Raw genomic sequence first — 23,020 nt, forward strand, 5'->3', positions numbered from 1 at the left:
TTTAACCACATTGCATACCAATACTAACAAAAATTGAATATTTAAATACAAAACAGTTTTTTCATTTCATTTTTTATTTAAACATTTCATACATATATTTCCCTTGGTTCATGCAAGTAAATAAGAATATCTTAAATCCCATTATATATGTATATAAAAATATGTGATGGATTTTTCGTAATTGTAGCAAATGGAAGTAAAATGTCAATACGTGTAGAGGAAGCAACAAATGAATTAAAACCTTAATAAATTAATTAGTTAAATAAGAACTGAAAATAAGATTAAATTTTAGACGTATTACTTGCAGAAACAGATGCATTTATTATTATTAATTACCAACATAACTCATTGGAATGGAACTCATCTTTTTCATTTCTTACATTTTTTCACGGTAGTAACATTCTTCAATCAGCATTAGTGTTCTTCAGATCTTAGAAACTGTAAGGAATAAAGCTCCAAAACCTGAACTCCGTAATAATCTCTGATAGATAAATATCAAGCCAAAGAGACATATCCACACCAAGATAATGTCTCAGTGTCTTGACAGTGTTTCCATGTAAACGAAGGTGAACATGATCACATGAGGGAACCCAATTGTTTTATATTCTCTTTATGTAATTTTTTTCACAATTTCTCAAAAATTAAACCAATAACTGAAGAGGGGAAAGAAGAAGAAGAAGAAAGGAGAATTTTTTTTTTCAAGAATAATACAAATGGAAGGATACAAATACAAGGAACTTGGGTTTCCTTATAGTTTATCTTCCAATATACATACACATATGATAAAAGAAATTAGAGAGAAGGTTTAAGAGGAAAATAAAAAGAAAAAAACTTTACATGAAGAAGATTCGAGAGCGATCTGGTCCAAGACGAGAAGGGTAGGTAGACAAGTTAAGCCCAACGGGAATTGCAAAAGTGCTTTCGATGAAAAGACGTTGCTGAAAGGTTTCAATGGTGGACCCAGCTTCGACAAGATCCTTAACAAGGTTTCGGTAGTGTTCCTTCAGCCTCTTCAACATGCGAACGTATTGTAACTTGAGCCACCTTAAACGTATCTTTCGAAACATCTTAAGGAGCCCGAAAATTCGGCGGCGCGGCTTCTTAGCGCCCAGCCGCACCGTCTGCACCTTCCGCCGGCGGAGCCGGGAGAGCCTGCGGCGGGGCTGCCACGGCAACGAGGAAGGGTGGTGATCGACGGCCATGGGAATGGTAAGAGCCAGCATGAAGAAGAGAGCTTGAGAAAACACAAAAGGGCTACGTTTGAGTTTTTTAGAATGGTGTTTGTTTGTTGCTTATAAATGGAATGGGATGGAAAGCATAAAATTTGTAATAAGTTGTGATGTGAGTGACATTGATAGACACAAGAGTTGACTTAAAATAATAGCAACGCATATTTGGGGAAACGCAAGTTTTTCATCAAACTTCTGCTTTTGTTAGTTCAATAGGTTATGGTTTTGGAGTAAAATAAAGAAAACAATTAAAAAATAAATAAAAAATATATAAAAATAACGCATTTTGCTTGTAAGAAAAATGGAAATATCTCAGTAAAAAGAATATTAATCACAAAATTTTAAATCAGTATGCATGCATTTGATTATAAACTCAAATATTTTTCCTTCAAAACAGCATTATCATTTTCTGTTATAACATTTTCTTAGTTTAGTTATTTTAATGTACGTTTTGGGAGAAGATCGAGGTTGATGATTGATTGTAAGTTTAATAATGAAATAAAGTAATGGAGGTCTTTAATATAAGGAATTATAATATTAAGTGTGGCATCAGCGAATAATAATGGCCAGCAGGAATCGCCATGTTGCTATAAACAAAAAATGATCAAAAATTAATTAATTTGTGGTATTTTAAGATTAGGACATAAGATGATAATTTATAATAATATAGTTATAAATACCTTGGTATTGCATGGGCTGGTAGAAGTCATTTTCAAAGATCCCATAATTGATATTTTTTTTTAATCATATATAAGCCAATAGATATTATTAATTACATCAAACACAGCTTTACTTACGTAACTGTTTAAAAATAAATATAAGATGAGCATGTTTTATGAAGTGATTATTATTTTTAACAAATGCTATTAAAAACTTAACTGGAAATAAAACAAAGGTGAAAAAATGAGTCATAATGAGCAACCAAAGGCATTAAAGAAGTGCATGTTTAAGCAATTGGCTGTGATGTTTGAGTATGATTTGAAGGAAGATGATCTTAAAAGGGATTTGCTTGTGAAGGTAGTATTACTGATTTTGGAGGGTAGGCATGGCAGCAGCAGAGAAAGGTATTGGCCTTCTGGGTTTGGAATTTGGAGTACAGTCCACATGGCCACTGTTTTTCTTGCGTGTAACAGTTTGCATAAACACAAGCAGGTGGCGTGCATGCCCTTCTCACATATGAATGGATGTGGCTTCCCACGCACAACATTTTTTCTTTTTTCATCTTAATTCTGTTGAAAACTGTGTTCGCTTGAACCTAAATTTCTGTTCACGAGGAATTGCACAGATGGATTAGAAGTTAAATCTTGTTCGTTTTTAAAGATTTGAAAGAACGTAAAGAGTTAATTTGCGGAATACATAATTTTTTTTATCATCGCTTATGTGTTCAGATTTGAAGAGATTTCACAGAAAATATCCTTTCTACTCTCTTATAATTTCATAATTCCAACTTTGATAGTAAATGTAATTATATTATAATCAATTTCAAATTAAAAGTATTCTATTTCATGTGAAAACGTATCCCTGTAATCCAAAAACGTAACTAATAAGTTTTAATTAGTAATAAATAATAATAATAATAATTATACCACACGGTTAAATTATATTCTTAAAATCCACTATTTAAACAAAAATAATATTTAAAGAAAAAATAATAATTTTCTAAAAGAATATTATTTTAATTATTTTATTAATTTTTTTATTCTATTATTTAAAATTATTTTTATCAAAAAGTATTTTATTGATTTTCTTTAAAATTATATTTATAAACTTTAAAGTACTTTTTATATTCAATTTACTAAATTACCATTTTTTCTTATTATAAACAATTTTACAATTAAATATAACATTAACAAATATCATTTTATATTACTTTAATAATTAGGGACATTTTGATAATTTTTAACGGTCTGTTCCCTTTAGATGAATTCACTATTCACGAGCAAAGGAAAGCGCGGATTTAGAAAATATTTCATGTTTGCTTTAAAAGAATTGCGAGCGATTGAAAGGAAAGATTTGCGGGATTTAAGATGATTTATAATCAAATGTCTTTTTAGTCCCTTACACTTACCATTATGTGAATGTATTTTATTACCACTTTGTAAATGTATTACATCTTCAACCAAGAAACAAAAATAATAACTAATAATAATAATAATTAATAATAGTAATGATAATAATTAATAATATTAATAATAATATTATAATAATGATTTTTTTTCTCTCTCTTTATAATAATAATAACGATGATGATAATAATAATATTATTAATATTAATAATAATAAAAATAATAATGTTATTAATAATAATAGTTATTATTATTATTATTTCAATCATCTAATCCAACTACAGAACAAATTCAAAACTTGTTACGGACTATGAACATTGAAGACCATGATTTAATCAGACAGTGCTTCGATTTTTTATCTTCGCATCCATCCCATACAAGACGTCTAATAGGGATGCCAATACAATATTGTTTCAATGCATTGTAACGATACCTTGCTGAATCAACGTCATGATGAACTACTTAAATAATATTTATATGTTCAATTGTTGGATCTTTTTTTTAGGTCATGTAATATTATAACGTGCTACTTAATTGTGGTTGTTTGATTAATGTTAATCATTCTCACTTCAATGACTTATAAATTCATATTACTTCTTACTGAATTATATTACAATTTAAAACTACATTTTAAAATACATTCATTTTAAAACATTATAACTTTTATTATTTTTAACAATTTATATTCATAACTTTTTCCAAATTCATAAACATTTTTACAATTAAATATCATTACAAAATAACATTTTATAATACTTTTATAACTAGGAGCAATTTGGTCATCTTCATTTTCTACCAATTAAACTAATTTTTAAAATCTATCACATCAATCAAATCCTACACTAATTCTGATATACTTTACTTCCAAATCCACTCTCAATTACCCACAAATCCACTCAAAAAAACAACTAAAAAATTACTCTCAAATCCACTCAAATCCATTCAAATCATCTCCCCCAAATCCCCCCATAAGAACAGACCCTTATTCTATTAAATCTTAGAAACATTTTTTTGTCTGTTTATTCTTATTTTATATTTTGTTATTGATGAGATGATGTAATTTTTTTTATCTCTAACTTACCAAATTTTTTTAACTATTGTTTTTTTATTAACTTGTTTTTAGAGAAGAATATCAATCACGTGTTAGCAGTAAAATTAAAAGACAGAATATTTAGAATAAAATAGAAAATATTTTTTAACACTTAACAAAATATTTTTTTGGAATAAACACTTAATTAAAGATACTTCTTGAAGTTTAACTAAAACTGGTTTTTTAAATAATGTCAATATCAAAATAAAATATATTAATTTTTATTATAATAAAATATAATTAAAGTTATTATTCATTTATTAATATTATGTGTGACATCCCAAAAATATAGCACACCACTATATACAGGTGTTCACATTTAATAATATGATAGAACAGTTACTATAATACGAACGTCAAACTTACAGTTATTACAAAATAACCATTAAATTTTTCGTTTAACTTTGCAAGAGCTTCCTATACTACTACCAAACGTTCAACATATAACCGAACGGTTATATTTACAGAACAAAAATGGTGAACGTTCGGCTCACCAAAACTATATATACTATACGACCGAACGGTCATCAACTATTCAGGAGTCTCACCACCCAGCTCCTGCTCCAGCGTAAGCTCTTCCCCTTCTGCTCACATCCAACAAGGATGATCATTGCAATAGAAAATCGAACGGTAACATGGATAAAACAGAAAACAAGGGTAAGCTACTATAATTCAATTAAGCATGTATTCACACATGTAATAAACTACAAACCCTTACAAAACGAACGCTATAACATACAGGAGCCAATATAGATATCACACATAACTGAAATATAATAATACTATACAACCGACACTTGACTTGACCATCCGGATTGTATGAATACGTAGTTTGAGGCCGTTCGTGCACTCGGGTGATATAGTAACTGGAAAACCATCAGCTGTCACCCGAGGTTAGTCCGTTATAACTCACCCAATTACCTATGGGCTAGGACCTCCTGCCATTCTCACACAATGACTTACCCATCTCTACTTGAGAACTGGTAATCATCAGAATATCAGGATGAACTCCATGAATTTCACTATCCGTATTCATACTTTACCACCACAATAACCTTTCACTGAGACATTCCTCCCCGGAATTCTCTTCCACAGTACTTAAAAACATACACATATACTTGAATACCCATAATGTTTCTCATTCATAATGAATCTTTACTATAATAAACAACCAGCACCAATCCATAACATCAGCATAACAAGATCAGACAACATTTCATATAAAAAGACCGAACGCTCACATAATACTACTTTTAAATAGAACTGGACATGACAGATCAATACAACAGACAAAATAACTGATCGTTCATGTAATCGTGAGGACTTTGACATGAACTAAACCCATTTTTAAGAATACACACTCTAATTAAATCAAATTCTTAACTTAAGGCTGAATTATATTTAACTCTTCTCGCCACTAGAACGAACGGTATTCCACTATCCGACAAAACCGAACGCTTAAAGCTTATACTGAGCACTTATAACTACTGACACTTGGTGTAAGACTGAACGTTACTTCCTTATTTGACAAAGCCGAACACCTAGAGCTTATACCGAACACTATGATTACTCCTACAAACTATTCAATAAACCTAATATTTTTAAGGAAACCGAACGTTAAGATATTTTAGCTGAAATATAAATAAACTTATACACTATCATAAAGGAACATATCCTAAGCCTATTACTAGTACGAAGTTTACTAATAATAATATATGAACTATCACAAACCCAATTTACCTAATCCAATAAGACTGATTAAAACTGTATATAACCATCAACACTGGATATATTAATCACTTCCTATAAAACGAACGACTACAAACTGGTAAGGCCAAAATGCTAACTCTATTGATAGTTTATTCACTAACCATAACCGAACGGTTGAAACCGAACACCCAACTATTCTACGTAATTTTGCAAAATCCTTAACGACTTATACAGAACCACCAAAATCCAGAAATCATACAAGTCATACGCTCATATGCAAATCATCAATCCATTCATTCCATACATACACAAAATCAACACATGCATAATTAAATTTAATAGCTTCCCTTACCTCTTAACAAACCACTCGCCCACAAGATGGAATTTACACCACGACCAGACACTCAACCTCCCAGATTTACTATTTTTAGGAAAATAAACCACCCAAAAGACCAGAACCGTGATCAGAACCTTAGAAGAAGAAGAAAATAAACACATGCAACAGAAACTTGGTTTGCATGTGCCCCAAACTAAACTTTATTAAAATCAGAAAGACCTATCAGTTCAAACCACTAAACGTTCGGTTGAAAGTAGGATCCTTGCCACCAGCAACCTTACATACACTCTGATGGATGATCAGATGGAAGAAAACGTGAGATTCAATGGAGGAAAAGTTGATAATTTTAGAGAGAAGTTAGAGAGAAGGAGGAGAAACTAGTTCAGAAGATTTGGAGGAGAAGATCGCATGCAGAGAGTGGAACCAACTTTTGAAATTTTAACTTATATACTCCCTCAGAAAAACCGATCGTCCACTCTTCTGCCGCCACCTGTCTTCCACTTCCTGAGGCTCGTTCTCCTCTTGTAGACACCTGTTTCGCATTACGATGGGGAATTTAATGGTTCTGACATTATGTCATGTGATCAATCGGATTTTATTTCTTAAAATGTATCCTTAAACATTTGAGGGATAAATTTTCATTAAACATGTTAAAAAAATAATTTAATTGTTTTTCTTTAGATATATGAAAAATGATTTTTGTGAAAATGATATCGGTAAGAAATTAAATAAAAAGAAAAGTTGTTGTGGAATTATAATTACTTTGAAGAAAAATTAGAAGAATTAATAAAAAACTTCGAAGTTGTTAAAAATTAGAAAGTCTGAGCTTTCAGAATCAACTTCTCTTTTTATCTACATTATTACTACACTTTCCTCTTCTTCAATTGATGAAGACAACTCAAATATAAAGCTTTCCCATATTCATATTGAAAGAAAAGAAAAGAAAATAAATGAGAACTTTTAGAAAAAATAAAAGACTTATCCTAATCCTAATTAATTTAATAAGTTGATCTAGTCACGGTTGTCTCTTTAGAAGAAAAAAAAATACTATAGAAAAAAAAAATATGATCAAACCATAAAGAAAATCTTAAGTACATGTCACATTTATAAGCTTGAAGAGGTAAAATTTAGAATAAGTAAAGAATAAACTGTTTTGAATATATTTATAAATATTTTTTAAAAGATATCTTGACTTCATTTTTGTTTAAAATATTTTTTCTTAACCTAAATAAAAAGAGTTTTACATTTTTTTAAAGAAAGTGATACATTTAACAAAAACAAGCAAATAAATTTTAAAAATATATCCAACTACATTTTTGAGATAACAGAAACATATAATTAGTCAAATTCAAGTAGTTAGTAAGATTTTCGTTTTACTTTCTCAAGTATTAAATATAAATCCTCATGTAATTCAACAAAAGAAAATCCTTAATTCCTTTTAATGTATAAAAAGAAGTTTGCACAAAATTAAACCTGTAGCGTTATTTAACAAAATCATGTAATTATTTTACTTACATCTTAAATAATTACATTATTTCATCTTTATACTCTAAATGAAGTTAGATGTAATATTCTATTAAATCAAAATAAATATATATATATATATATAAATTAGACTAAAATTGTAAATTATAGAAAATTGAGTGAGAAAAATAAGAGACAAAATTTTTAGATAAGTATATAAAAGGAAAACATAAATTACTATGTCCTTAAGTCAATTATATTATTTATAATATGTTTAATGCATTTGGCGCTTAATTACATAATATATTTTTATTTCAACTTTAATTGCCTGTTTTATGAATATTTTGTGTTTTTTAACAAAGATAAAAAAAATGTAATTTTGTTAAGTATAATGGTTATATTTTATTAAAAACAATAATTTTGTAATAGGGTTAACACACCTGCAGTGTTTATGTATATATAAATGTTTATTGATAAAAAAACATCATGTATTTTGTTTTGTTCCTATATATAATAACTCTTGCTTATTTGGTTAATGTATCAAAGATGGTCTATTATAAAGAACAGAACAAAGTTGTTGCAGGTCTATACAAAATAATAAGAAAAAAAAAATGCTTATAACTGTACTAGAGATTGTCTTTTTACTAGGGTTCTCATTGGAACAACTTATTTTATAACTGCACTATAGATAGATTGTCTTCTTTTATAACAGCAAAACTAAGCTATTATCGGATCTTGATAGGATAAAAGATAATAATATTTTCACACTATCTTTTCTATAATATTTTAACATTATTTACGTGTTATTATATGATTGATTTATAAAATGAGATATTAAGCTTTTTTTTCTCCATAATTATTTTGTATCTAACTCTTTAAATATTTTTCATTTCGTTTTTCAATTTGATGTTTCTAATGAATTTTCATCATTGAGGTTACGTGAAATTAAACTCAAACTTTACTATAATTCGTCATATCTAACATAGACTTAAATAATTGGTTCATGTAATATATATTTATATTATTGTTTTGATTTCCAAGAAACAATCGATACATTTTTCTTTCTAATTTCAATTTTTTTATTTTAATTTATATACCAAATATTATTTTCTTTTTTTAAATACATTAGAGTGAACCATGAAATAAACATAATCTTCGGGCAGTTGAGTTGGGCCAAATTGCAATTGTTGTTTCTTCCTGCACCCCTATATGTATCATGAAATGATAATTTTACTTTCTCTTTTTTATCCTGCGTCCAGACATTTCCCCGATGACGCACCTCTTCCTTCAAATACATTTCAGATTATGTATTTTTAAGTTGATTATAAAGTATTTTTAACTTATAAATGAATTTAATTTAGTTTTTTTTTTATAAATCTTTATGGCAAAACTCTTATTGTTCCTGTTCTTAGTGAATTGTGAAGGCTGAACTCCTTAATCAAAATTATAAAAAAAGAAGGATAAAAAGGGAAAATAAGTTTATAAAAAGTGGATCACACAAACATTCAGATATAAAATAAATTAAAAATATAAAAAAGATTTATTTTTTATTTATGTTCATTCTTATATTAAAAGTCTGATTTTTTAAGTTAATATCACCAATATAAACTCAATTAATTATTTTTATTAATTTTCATAATTATATTATAAAGTGTTTTATATCTTGATTAAATTTGGATAAATAGTGGATTCTTATAAGTATTTTAATTTTAATTTTATTAGTTTTCTTGAATTTCTGTTAATGGTTGTAACAATTAAATACGTATTTCGTTTTTATTAATTGTCACGCGTGTTTATTAAAAAAATAATTAATTTTAAGATATAATTAAAATATAAAAAGTGATTAACTATTTAAATTTACATAATATAATTTAACATTAATTGCATATTAGCATTAATTTTTTCTCTAATAGACAAATGTAACAACTATAAAAAATTAAGCATGGATTCAAATACTTGACTATTAATAGGATTTAGTTCAAATTTTGTAGTCTCACTGGAGACTAAATAGAGTCAAACTCATATAAGGTAAAGTCCAATCAAGTTCACCTCAAGTTGAGTAAAGTGAAGTCTACTTGTGTCAAATAGAATCAACTCCACCTTAGGTCAATTTGAGTGGAGTGAAAGCGAGTCAAATTTACATTGGACTTATTTGAATTGGATCCACCTTAAGCTAAGTTGGGTTAGGTTTTTGTGGAGTTGAGTCGAGTCAAATTCACATCAAACCAAGTTAAATCAAACTCATGTCAAGTTCAAATAGAGTCATAACTGCATAATTGAATCGAGTTGGGTACGTGTCAAGCCAAATTTAAATTTGTCCATGTTAATTTTAGTTGAGACAAGATCAAATCCAAGTGGAATAATATCTTATTAGGCCAAATCCTTTATAGGTTGGATAGACTTAGTTAAACAAATTAGGTTCAATCCTAACCTTTCAATTAAATTGCAAATAATAAAAATTTATTATAGACCAATTTATATTTATATAAAATATTTTTCAAAAACCTGTCCATATTTATTACTTTAAAGGTGAGGTATGTATTAATTGGTTATAAATTTATTTTATCTTTATATATTCATTTTTAAGACATTTTTTCTCACGTAGAAAAGTATCTATTTCAAGTGAGATTAGAAATAATGATGAATAGCTAGTGATCACACCATATACCAACAAACAATAAATTTTTATTTTATTATAATAGATTTTGAATGATTCAAATATTATATTAAATGTACTGAGTTTATGTTGAGGGAGGTTTGTTTTTAAATTTTAGAATTAATAGTTTATGTTCAGGGAGGTTTGATATTTTGACTATTAAGTTGTGTGGAAATATTTTTCATAAGAGAAAAACCCTTATGTGGAAAGGAAATGAGGTAAGTCATTGTCCAAAAAATGGATTTTTGAAGTCAGCTCTTAAAAATAATTCTAAAAACATATTTTCTGCTGAAAACTACATTTTGGAATATACTTTTCACCTTCATGCATATATCCAATGTCGAAACGCAACAAAAGAATGAAGCTCATGCACATTGTACTAAATGATTTAACAGGAAAAAATTATTGAAGAGAATTATGAATAGAGAAAATTGGATAAGTGAGGAATGTGGAGTAGGGTTAGGTGAGTGTTTCTGATTTTTTTCAGTTGGGGCTATAGTAGGGATGATAGAAAAAATATTGGAGTGAGAGAGTTGAAAGAGAAAGGGTTAGAGAAGAAAGAGGGAGGTGAGTAAGGGTTTGCGGGTTTCTTGTTTTCTTTTTTTGTTTTGAGAATGAAAATTATTCAAATATCCTTGACCTTAAAACTTAGAATCCATAATATATGAGGGTATTTTTGTCTACTAAAACCCGATACACATTGCTAAAATGTACCAACTGAAAAAAGAGCTAACGCGCGTACGCCTGTTTTTCAATTGGTACATTTTCTGTTTTTCAATTGGTACATTTTAGTAATGTGTACCGGGTTTTAGTAGACAAAAATACCCTTATATATCATGGATTCTAAATTTTAAGGTTAAGGGTATTTTAATAATTTTCATTATCAAAACTAAAAAAAAAATTCCCCAAACCCTTACTCACCTCTCTCATTCCTCTCAACCATTTCTCTTTCATCTCTCTTACTCCAACCTTTTCTCTGTCATCCCTACTGTAGTCCCAATTGAAAAAATCAGAAACACTTGCCTAATCCTATTCCACCTTCCTCACTTATCCAATTTTTTTCTCTCATCTCCATACTCTCCTTCACCCACACACAATAACCCGCGACACCGCATTTTGTTGTTCTTGCTCTGTTCGTTCATTTGTTTTCCACTTTAATAACAAAATAATTGATGATGTTGATGTTGATTTTTGACTGGAGGACTGTGTTATATATTTTCCCTTATTATTATTAAATTTCATTTTTAAATTAAGTCACGGTTAGGGATGACAGAGAAAAGGTTGGAGTGAGAGAGATGAAAGAGAAGGTTGAAAGGAATGAGAAAGATGAGTAAGGGTTTCAAGGGTTTTTTTTTTTTTTTTAGTTTTGATAATAAAAATTATTAAAATACCCTTAACCACAAAACTTAGAACCCATGATATGTAATACATTGTTAAAATGTACCAACTGAAAAACAAGTACGTACGATAACAAACCTCATATATATATATATATATATATATATATATATATATATATATATATATATATATATATATATATATATATATATATATATATATATATATATATATATATATATATATATATATATATATATATATATATATATATATATATATATATATATATGAAAACTGCGTATGAATATGAAAAGGGTACATATATGCTTAATTACAGACATCCATTTACTATCCTATCTCACAGTATAATTATCTCTATAAATAAATAACTTAAGGATAAATATGAAGAATATTTATCCCATTTACCATTGTTTGTTGTGTCACAATTTTCATCTTTTTTTTTCTCTTTCTCTTTCTTACCCATTTGTTACATAAATGTGTAAAGTCAATTATAAATATGTTGTTGAAAGAATCAATTTAACATTGTTACTCTATTTTAAGTTTTTTTTTCTTTATTTTTCAAATTTAAAAACATCATTGTTTTAATATATTGAATTTAACTAATATTTATATTTGATTTTGGTGAGACTTAATTAACTGGTTTGTATCCATATATTTTTACTTCTCATTAAAAATATTTTTACACATTGCGCTGGATACTTGGATATGTCTTCCCCAGCGATGATAACATCTTAACGTCTCTTTCACGAGTTTTAGCATAACTTGTGAACTCATTAGGCCCTCCTTTTGTAAGTTCTCTGTGTCACTGATCACTATACAATTTGTAAAATCATAAAACAGTACATTATACATTGATAAATCGAGAACAAACAATCAGATTTTGGATTCAGTTTATATAGCTAGGTTTCTGTTGATTTTGAAAGGATATCATAGAACACAAATCACAGCGTCCTCAAAGCCGCAAAGGTATCATCATAACAGAAGCACAACAATTTGACCAACAATCATCCAAATCACATTTCATGGCAAAGATCATAATTTAGTCCCATAGTTTTTCGAAGCCATTCATCAATGTTGTCCCCACCACATGAAACAGCATACTGTAGAAGTGTTTTTGTACTTTTTACAACAAGGCAATAGTAAGCTTACAGAAAATTACAATAACCTGGGACTTCTAATAAATCCATAACCTGTGAATCATGTGTTTCCACAGCAACACCATAGAGCAATTGAAATAAATGATAATGAGAGGCCATGGCTCCTTCAGACAAGCCATAAAAGGCATGAAAAATTCAAATGTTGTCCTAGGTTTTTCAGCAAAGCCAGAGATGCAGTGCTTCCATATATATATATATATATATATATATATATATATATATATATATATATATATATATATATATATATATATATATATATATATATATATATATATATATATATATATATATATATATATATATATATATTTCAGCATGACGCCCTTTACAACATTCTGAACTGAACAAACCATCTTACAAATCACATCTCATCCCCAGTTCTTACTTCATCCCCGCAAATTATTGGAATACATACCTTCACCAACCACTTCAAAGTTGTTATTTGTAGCTTGTACACTAAAAAAGGAGAAAAAAATAGAACGATACTAAATCCTTAACCTGGGAATGATGTGTCTCCATAGCCATTCAAAGGGATGATGAGTAATCACCAGTCCTTCTCCATGTAACAGCAATTGGACTCCTCACAACGTGACTTCCATCAGTCCATTCAATTGACCCAAAACTGTCAGAATTATCGGACGTGACTCTACCAAAAGCAACCTCAAATGCCTGTGTCTTGTTTTCATCACTGAAAACAAGTGTGCTGGGGGACACTGTAACAGCAACACCAGGTGGAGCATTTACTTTCACAGTGTAAACAGCATCAACAACACTTCCCACATTAGTAACAACCCTTTTATACTTGACCAAATCATTTCCCCCACCCAACTGCACAGAGAAAGAAGGGTAATTCAAATCACCGGGACTAGCCAACCTCCCAGTCCTACCCACTTTCCCTTCACAAACGTTTGCAGCAGCAGGCTCTCTAGTGAAAACCGCAATCTGATTAGCATCGTACCCAATTGAGCACAAAAACGCCAAATAGTCATTAGTATCAGAATCATAAACCAAGCCAGGGTTAAGAGCCCTGTTGGGATCAACATGACCAGCTCCATGTGTAAACGGATTTGAGTCCTTCCCAGTTCCAAGATCCTTAATATTCTCTCCAGAATTATCCACATTATAAGCAGTTGTGATCAAAGCAGACTTGACAGCCGCAGGTGACCACTCGGGATAGGCTTTCCTAAGCAATGCAGCGATGCCACTGGCATGAGGACAAGACATAGAAGTTCCCGAAATAATGTTAAACTCAACCCTCCTAGGATCAAGGTCCAAATCCGTAGGCCCCACTCTCCCAGTCCACCCTGCCAAAATGTTAACACCAGGAGCAATGACATCAGGTTTGAGAATCTCCGGCGTGAGACGGTTGGGTCCACGGCTAGAAAATGAAGCAACTTGAGGAGCAGAGGGAGAATCCCCAATCACAGTTCCTTTAAACTCAATAGTCGCAGTTGGGTACTGACTCAACCTTACATACTCCTTGATCTCATCCCCTGCAATTTGACCCACCATGGTAGCTGGCAAAAGATGTGCATCAGCAAGAAGCTCTTCACCATTCTCGGCAGGGTTAGTCAAAATCATTCCCAACCCACCGGCAAGCTTCACTGCACTCCCCTTCTCAACCCTAGCATTCCCACCCCTGTCGCAAACAACAATCTTCCCCTGCACTTTAGAAGGTATCAGAGACCCCAGGTAACAGTACCTGTTCCCAGCATCTTTAGCATATATTAATCGAAGCTTAAAATCAGGCAAACTTTCACCGTAATACAGAGACACCCCACCGAAAACCCTTCCATCTCCGAGGACAACATTAGCAGGAAATTCTCGATCGATTGTGGAAGCTCCAACGGTTAAAATCCACGGTGCAATGTTCACAGCAGTGGAGGGACCAGGCCCTGAGTTCCCAGCGGAACACGAAACCAGAACATTGTGACGAGCAGCGCCAAAAGCTCCCAAAGCGATCGAATCACGGAAATACTGCGGCGAGTAACCTGACGCGCCGACGGAGAGCGAAATCACGTGAACTCCGTCGGCGACAGCCTCGTCCATGGCGGCAAGGATATCGGAATCAAAGCAACCGTATTTCCAGCAGATCTTGTAAGCGGCGATTCTGGCTTTTGTGGCCATTCCTCTGGCTTCGCCTTGAGCGTAATGAAACAAACTCGCGTTGGAAACGACGGCGCCTGCTGCTGTGGAAGAGGTGTGCGTGCCGTGGCCTTCGGTGTCTCGCGGAGACTTCGATTCCTCGGTTTCATCGATCGGTCCATCGAGGTAGGCTTCGTAGCCTTTGTAAAAGGCTTTGGCGCCGATTATTTTTCTATTGCAGGAGGAAGCGGGGAAGTCGCGTGAGGCTTCGCAAGATCCTTTCCATGTGGAGGGAACAGGAGAGAGGTTGTCGTCGTTGAAGCTCCTCAGCTCCGGCCATATCCCGGTGTCCAGGACGCCGATGACGACGTCATCCGCGTAGTCAGAGTTGGGCCAGAGGCCGAAGGAGTCGGCGAGGCCGAGGAACCGCGGGGTGTGGGTGGTGTGGGGGTGGCGGACCTGGTCAGGCTCGACCGCGAGGACGGCGGGGTGGCTGCGGAGGTGAGAGAGCTGTGAGGGCGTGATACGGACGGAGAAGCCGGCGGCGGCGGCGGAGTAGGTGTAGAGGAGGGTGGCTGTGTGGGGGGAGGTAGGGAGGGAGCGGACGATGGAAGTGTACCAGTGGTGGTGTGTGGAGAAAAGCGTGGGCTTCTGCGATTGCGCCACGTGGACTATGTAGGTTTGTGGAGCGTCCGATGAGGATGAGACAGAAAGAAGAACAGAGAGAAGTATAAGAAAGAGGAAAGATAGATGAGAAGAAGCCATGAGCAGTGAGAGTGTGTAGTGTTCCTTCAGAATTGGAGCAAGTTTGGTTTAATAAGGTTGTTGTGTCGCATAGGTTTGGGTTCGGTTTTATTGGTTGGGTTTCCGTTGATGAAGATAGATCACTACGGTACGTATTTAAACTAAAAACAGGGGAAGGTGAAGAGTCGTTCCTGAAATAATAATAATTGGATAATTAAAAGGTATGGGAGAACGTGGGGCCCACCAAAGAAGATACCCCATAATTGAAGGACGCATGGCCCTTCAAGGTTTGCTCATTTAGATTTTTTGCTGTCTGTGTAAAACAATGCTATTTTGTTTTTTACCCCAAAAGATTCCACACAAATTATTTTGGCTAGGGTTCCATCTCCATCTTGTGTGTTTGTGAGAGATATTAAAGATTGGACTTGCGTAGCAATTTGGTAGTAGTTGACAAGAACGTTGTCCCTTAATATGATATTATGTTAATTTCTTTCTATTTTCTAAAATAAAAAATTAAACTTTTTTAATGGATACGATATTGGATTAATTTTACAATATTATTTTAACGTTATGAAATTTAAAGTTTTATTTTTTACAATTAAGCTTTTTGTATTTTGAATTTTAGTACATTTATGTCATAAGTATGTAAAATACTTTGAAAAGCTGTATAGAGTTATAAGATGAAAATAATTTATGGGTTTTAGAATATATTTAAAATTATAAAAGATAATGAAAAATTATAAGAAAAAAATGATTTGGATAACTAATATTGACAAGAAAGGCCCCATCGAATAAGGAAGTAGATACCAATTCATTGCGTGGACATAACCAGTCTCGTAACATTTTAGGGCCTTTTAGTTTTGTTTCTTTTTTCACGCATCGTATGTGGTTTCCACTACATTTTCAAACTATATTTTCTAGAAATGGAAGAAATAAGAGAAATAACAGGAATAACAGGATGGCATACGTTTACACTCTGTAAAAAATAAAGAAAAACAATAAGAAATAAATATAAAAATGTTAAAATTACTCAGTATCGATATTAGAGTGAGTATCAATCTTTTGTACTTTTTAACTTTAAAAATATAATCTTTTATACCACAAACTTAATTAAAATTGATTTACTAAACCCTAATAATATTTCATTTTCAGCAATTTTGAAAACTAATTTAATATTTTTTAGTGTAACTTTCAACATAAATTGTAACTTTTTATTCTTATAGTCATGAAAGATATCATCAAGTAGTTATTTCTTAAATATTAGAATAAATAACAAAATCAAATCAATCTCAAACTCAAATTTTTATCACTAAAGTTAATATTTTCTAAAAGTGAAAACAAGAAATACATACCTATTCACATTACTTGATTTTGTTGCTCTTTTTTAAAAACAAATCTTGATTTAATTAAATCTTTTAAATGTTGATTAAATATTATAGTGTATGTTATCTATGGAGCGATTGGTCTAAACAGTCAAATACGTCATAAACATAATTACATAAACATAATTACGAATTACCTCCAATTCAATCTTAAATTAGGCTAGTAGTAATCAATCACTCATATCACAATATATAAATATAGATAAAAGATAAGGACGTAGGTAATAACATTTAATATACATTAATTATTTAAATAGTCAAATATTGACTGATTTTGACATTTATTGGAAGTCGAACATTAACACCAAATTATAATATATAAGTAGCGTGCAAACCGTATTGTACAAACTGGTTTTGTGGGATTGAATTGGGCTTAAAATTCACTTTCTACCAAAATCTATGTGGACATTTCTGTTTCATTCATTGTCGGGCCACTATCAGACCTCCCATTAATTCTACTTTCACGTTCGAAATGTTTATATCTCGAGGTGAAAAAAATGTGTTGCAAATTATAATATACAAATAGGATGTAAACGTAAAAACTAATAAAACCCACTTTCTAACTAATAACATTAGAATATGTAACCTTATAATATATCATACGAAATGTAAAAATAAATGATAATAAAAAATGAAAGTTTGATGAACCGTTAACTTGACTCACGCCCAAAACAAATTTGATAGAAATAGTTTCATAAAAAGTAACTTTGGTATCCTTTAAAATTTTAATAAATTATTAAACTTTAGTCAGAAATTTCAACACTGATACACATAATTTTATTTGATATTATTTTTTACTTTTTTTGTAAATTATAAAAATTATCTCTTTTAAAATTATTTTACCTTGTTGTTGATGTGTAAAATAAATATCAATATATGTCTTGGTACCTTAGTCTTCAACATTTATTAGTTCTTTTTAAGTGTTTCTTTATTAGTTTTATACTATGATGTAATAATGTACTGTCTGCTGCATTAGTGGACCATTTGGCGTTTTATAATTCGTTCTGATCCACTTCTTTTAATACCACGATTTTTATTTGAAGATATTAAAACATGTTACATCAGATCGTGCAGAATTTTATTACATGTTCTTTTAATATATTAAGATCCTCTTATAAGAGATAAAATAAAGTATCAAGATTGGTAATTATTACGAAATATTATAATATAATACACGGTTGAAGCATGTGACCAAAGCATGTGAGCAAAGCATGTGAGCAAAGCATGTGCAAATATTTTAACTATAATATTAATAAGAAAATGCAAATAAAAAAGAAAATAGTCAAATGCTCTCCACCTAACAGTACTGTGGACAAATAAATTAAAACACAAAAATCATTTCACGAACTTCGAAAAGAGATAAATTAAAAAAGAGATAATATTTTAAATTTAATAAAACCACATGTATGATTGAGTTAATTTTAAAAAATATAATCATTAAAATAGTCTTAATGGAACTTGTTATTAAAGTAGACCAAAATCTCTTTCTAATGCTTTACTTTCTTATAAACTGAAGTATAATGACGCTTTTGATATATGGGAGATTAATGACTACGGAAGAAGTTCCTCCAAAAGATTAAAAATTATTACATTTATTTTATAGTAGTTGGTAAAAAAATAGACATACATTTAATTTATGTGAATTTTACCAGAATATGGTATGAATTTAACCAAAATATCGTACCAGTTTTATCATTTGTCTCCATCATATTTATGGAACGCTAGCCCAGGCTTACAAATTTTTACACACTGCTTTCATGTGATACAATTAATACAATTACTCAGTTGAGACCTTTAAGGAAAAATTTATATTATTTAAAAAATTATTTCAACTTGTCTAACTAATCAAGTTTAGTCTATAATCATAAATATATTAATTATTGATCGTTGATGTTATAACAAGAATAATTATGATTATGAGAATTTCAAAAGGTCTTTTAATAATTATATAATATTTAAATGTATTATAATTGATATATTTACTTAGACATAAATTTAATCAACTACACCAATTTAATAAAAAAAAACATTACACTAATTAAACTAAAGTGTTATAGTCTAATAAATAAATTAATATCAAATAAAAATATATAACAAATATACTCTACTTGGAAATTTAGGAGATTTAGGGTTATCATTTTTCAAAACTTTTTATTAACATGTTTTTAAAGCATGTTCTAACCTGATAAAAAGATAAAAACAACCCAAGGTTGCATTAAATCTCTTTGGACATATTTTTGTTGGGTATTCAAGATGAATGTACAGAAAGCAGCATCGCCTTCCTATGAATGGCCAACACATCTGCACTCATAATAACTCAGATAACAATGTTGAGGGTCTACATATTTCATTTTTTATTCAGTTATCAGAATAAATGATATTTCTCTATGGAATAGTCATTCACTGAATTTTTTTGCCACCCATGTTTTACTAATATACTAGAATGATGCTGAAGATCCATCCATGTTTAATGACTTGGCAAGTACAAAACAAAAAAAGAATAAAAGCAAGCGTTGTGTAATAATTATAATAAAAAAATCAAATGGTATGGGAAAATGTGAAAGAGTTGTATCACTTAGATTTTCATACATTAGAAGCTTTTATTGACAAATTTGATTTATTTATGATGACATAAAGGATTATATAAAGATTAAGAAATCCAATGAGAAGAGAGAGGGATAACAAGAATAAAGAGATTCTAAATTATGCATTAATCACTTTATTTAAGGCAGATCTATGTTGGGAGGAAAATAACTCCAGAAGATGTTGAGAAACGAATACAGGTTGATGTAATAATTGCTCCGGAGTTTATCTTCAAATTGATGAAAAATTAAGAGCAGAAAGATTGCAGTATTCTTTACACAAACTATGTACTTAATTTTATTTTCTTCCAATTAAATGATTATGTATATATAATAGAGTTATTCCTATTTAGTATTTATATTGATATTGTTCGTAGATATGGGACCTGTAAAATGTATATATATGCAAGAAACGAAGATGATCTGCTTCACAAACAGACTGTTAGACTACAGAAATACCAAGGCCCCCCCCTATAAGGAAAGTGTCAATTCCATTGACGTGTAATTTGGATATACAATAATGGCATTTTGAGCTGGAGAAGTGATTTAACCTGCTATATACTTTCCTTCTTTAATTTCTTTTATCAGCTGTCACAATGATCATAGCACAGGGACAGCCCAGAGAGATGTAGAAAGCATGCTCATTTAGATCCATTGCGATAAAATCAACTTAAACCAGCAACTGTTAGAAATCCCATTGCAGTGCATATCCTGAAAGAAAGAAATATCACGTAAAGGGTGATGAGACCCATTCCTAATGTTCTGTTAGGATGCATGTTCTTGGTAGGTAGCAAAACAAGTGCATATAGCAGTCCTGCGATCAAAAATCCCATGGTGTAAAATAAGCTACTATCTTTAGGCACCACGTACAAAGAGGGTTTCTTAGACCAGGCCCCAAGCAGCAGCGAGATTCCCAAACCAACAAGTGTGTTGAACATAGGACCTGCATAGCATCCAGATAAAGCAATCTGAACTCCATCTTCTCCATCCAATGCCAATGCAATATTTGACATCAAATCTCCCATTGAATTTCCCCATGCTAATACAGTTAACCCCAAGATGGATGGGTTAATTCCCAAAATTACACCAAATGCTACCAATAGAGCCACAAGCTCGTTCGCTATTATGTAGAACCAAACTATGCTCATGATGAATCCTCCAAGTACCCAAGCAAGCAAAAATTGACGTGGTGGATGATCAGATACAGTGTATTTATAAGCGAGAACACCAAATGCACATCCAAGAGCAACACCAACACAATAAGAAAGAATAACACCCTGATTACTCACATTGTCTCTGGTGCTAAACAAAAGGCCCAGGAGCATGGGAGACAATGAAGCACTGATCACAGCACAAGGTTTTGACCATACTTCTTCGTTGACCATTGGAATTGTAAATCGCCTAGGAATAGCCAGTGGAATCTCCATCAGCAGAAAAAGTTTTGAAACTGAGAAGGACACCCTGGTGTTCTCCCCAGACCCATCATCAGTCCATCCCCAGGGAGGACTTTCATCATCCAAAAAGCTCATTTTGCTTGTTTGATTTGAATATATTGCCACATTTGAAGACCACATCCACTGGGGCAACGATGGAGGAAGGCGGGGAGGATCGCTTTCAGTGTCTTCAAGCAAAGAGCTATACATCGGAATATCATCTTCCACGCCTAGAGAGAACACACTTCCCTGGACAGGAAGCATTGGTGTGACAACATCTAATTTCAATCTCTGTGCATGTTTCCTCAATATCTCATTGGCAGCAACAATGAACGCATACACAAAATAAATGGATACAAAAGCAATGGCCGCCCCAACACCCACCTTACCAACAACCAAAATCATAAGCAGCGAAAACAGAGTAAGAAGAAAGAAACTCACATCCCTTATAAAGCATCTTCGATCAATTCCAACCTCCTTCTCCGCAACGCATAGCGACACAGTTCCAACAACAATAGTGGTAACAAAAAGAGCACCACCCAACACACTGTTAAGACCAACCTCACCACTTTCAGCACCCACAAAGGAAGCTATACTAGCAAACACGTCAGGTGCTCCATTCCCAAGTGGAAGCAACACAACCCCAGCTACGGTTGGAGGCAATTTCAAGAGCCTTGACAATCTCTCAAGTGAAGGGCAAAAGTAGTCTGCAGCAGTGTTCCCCAAGAGATAAAATAAAGCAGCAATCCATACACCCAACCCTAGATAACCAAAAACTCTAAAACCCTGACATGTACAATAGAAAAATTTCAAGTAATCAAGATATCCATCAGAAGAGCACTGTGGATGAACCTCTAAGAATTCACAGGGACTAGCATAACCATCATGGTGGACCAACCCAGAACAGAATTCAGAATCTCTCACACCTAAATCATCCTCACCGGCAACACTTGAAGTATTGGCGCCGATTTCAACCATTCGACGATGAATCACAGAAGAACCATCTCCCAAAATCGCATTTTGAGGCAACTTGTGGCTAACAAAATAGGAGGATTGCCTAAGAATCGGGTTGCGAATGATATCGTCGCGATTGTAAAAGAAGAAAAACAAAACCCCGACACACAAAAAGTTGAAAACCCCACGAAAACTTCTATGTTGTGCACCAAAAAAGGTATTTGGCGCTTTCATTTCCAATATTAATATCCAAGGAAGGAGTTTAGAATTCTAATTATGAAATCCCAGAGACAGAAAATAGTCTAGGGTTTCGATCTCGAAAAGGCGGAACGACACGCAAAGGAGAGAACTTAGGGGAAAACGGAGAGGGAAAAGATGGCATTACAGAGAAGTGAAGTGAGAATTAAAGAATAATGGGACTTACCCGATGAATTGAAGAAACAGAGTAGTCAGGGTTCAGAAAGGTACTGCTTTGGGGTTTTCGATGTTCCTTCGCCTTCCGCCAGAGGAAAACCTTGTTAGCTAGCTACCCACACAGATTCGATGATTTTTTATTTTATGATTTACGTAAATTTTTTATCTTGTGATTACAATCCTAATTATGTTTTTTTTATTCTTAAAAAATTGTAAATTTTAATTGTTATAATATAAGACATTCTGTTTAATTTAATTTGATTGTTATATTTTAAATTTTATTTGTTCTATTTGCCCTTTTCCCTAATAAAACTCTTTTATTTCATATTTAATAGCTATATACATTCAA

The 23,020-nt window shown here is 31.6% G+C and overlaps 3 protein-coding genes across 6 annotated transcripts; all 3 read right to left on the minus strand.

Annotated features, from left to right (window-relative positions):
* Positions 1-670: 670 nt before the first annotated feature.
* LOC108347473 (uncharacterized) lies at positions 671-1,280 on the minus strand. Its single transcript, XM_017586738.2, has one exon. It carries the CDS (start codon positions 1,221-1,223, stop codon positions 834-836), a length of 390 nt encoding a protein of 129 aa, XP_017442227.1. The 5' UTR covers positions 1,224-1,280; the 3' UTR covers positions 671-833.
* An 11,604-nt stretch (positions 1,281-12,884) lies between these two features.
* LOC108347594 (subtilisin-like protease SBT1.4) lies at positions 12,885-16,049 on the minus strand. The gene has a single exon (XM_017586943.2). It carries the CDS (start codon positions 15,925-15,927, stop codon positions 13,603-13,605), a length of 2,325 nt encoding a protein of 774 aa, XP_017442432.1. The 5' UTR covers positions 15,928-16,049; the 3' UTR covers positions 12,885-13,602.
* A 4,225-nt stretch (positions 16,050-20,274) lies between these two features.
* Positions 20,275-22,806, minus strand: LOC108347736 (cation/calcium exchanger 4). Of its 4 annotated transcripts, none has more exons than XM_052868539.1 (2): positions 22,682-22,806; positions 20,275-22,339 (listed from the first exon to the last, which is right to left on the minus strand). In XM_052868539.1, the coding sequence occupies exon 2, from the start codon at positions 22,279-22,281 to the stop codon at positions 20,536-20,538; it is 1,746 nt and encodes a 581-aa protein (XP_052724499.1). In that variant the 5' UTR covers positions 22,282-22,339; positions 22,682-22,806; the 3' UTR covers positions 20,275-20,535. The 4 variants fall into 4 exon arrangements, with proteins under 4 accessions (XP_052724499.1, XP_052724498.1, XP_052724496.1 ...); XM_052868538.1 differs by having other exon boundaries at positions 20,275-21,552; positions 21,745-22,806; XM_052868536.1 differs by having other exon boundaries at positions 20,275-20,581; positions 20,741-22,805.
* Positions 22,807-23,020: the final 214 nt, after the last annotated feature.

Source organism: Vigna angularis, chromosome 9, assembly GCF_016808095.1.
Source record: "Vigna angularis cultivar LongXiaoDou No.4 chromosome 9, ASM1680809v1, whole genome shotgun sequence".
Lineage (NCBI taxonomy): Eukaryota > Viridiplantae > Streptophyta > Magnoliopsida > Fabales > Fabaceae > Vigna > Vigna angularis.

What these genes read in the sequence shown, in the direction of transcription:
- LOC108347594 (XM_017586943.2), bottom strand. Translation starts at nt 15,927, where the DNA reads ATGGCTTCTTCTCATCTATCTTTCCTCTTTCTTATACTTCTCTCTGTT.
- LOC108347736 (XM_017587168.2), bottom strand. Translation starts at nt 22,491, where the DNA reads ATGAAAGCGCCAAATACCTTTTTTGGTGCACAACATAGAAGTTTTCGT.
- LOC108347473 (XM_017586738.2), bottom strand. Translation starts at nt 1,223, where the DNA reads ATGCTGGCTCTTACCATTCCCATGGCCGTCGATCACCACCCTTCCTCG.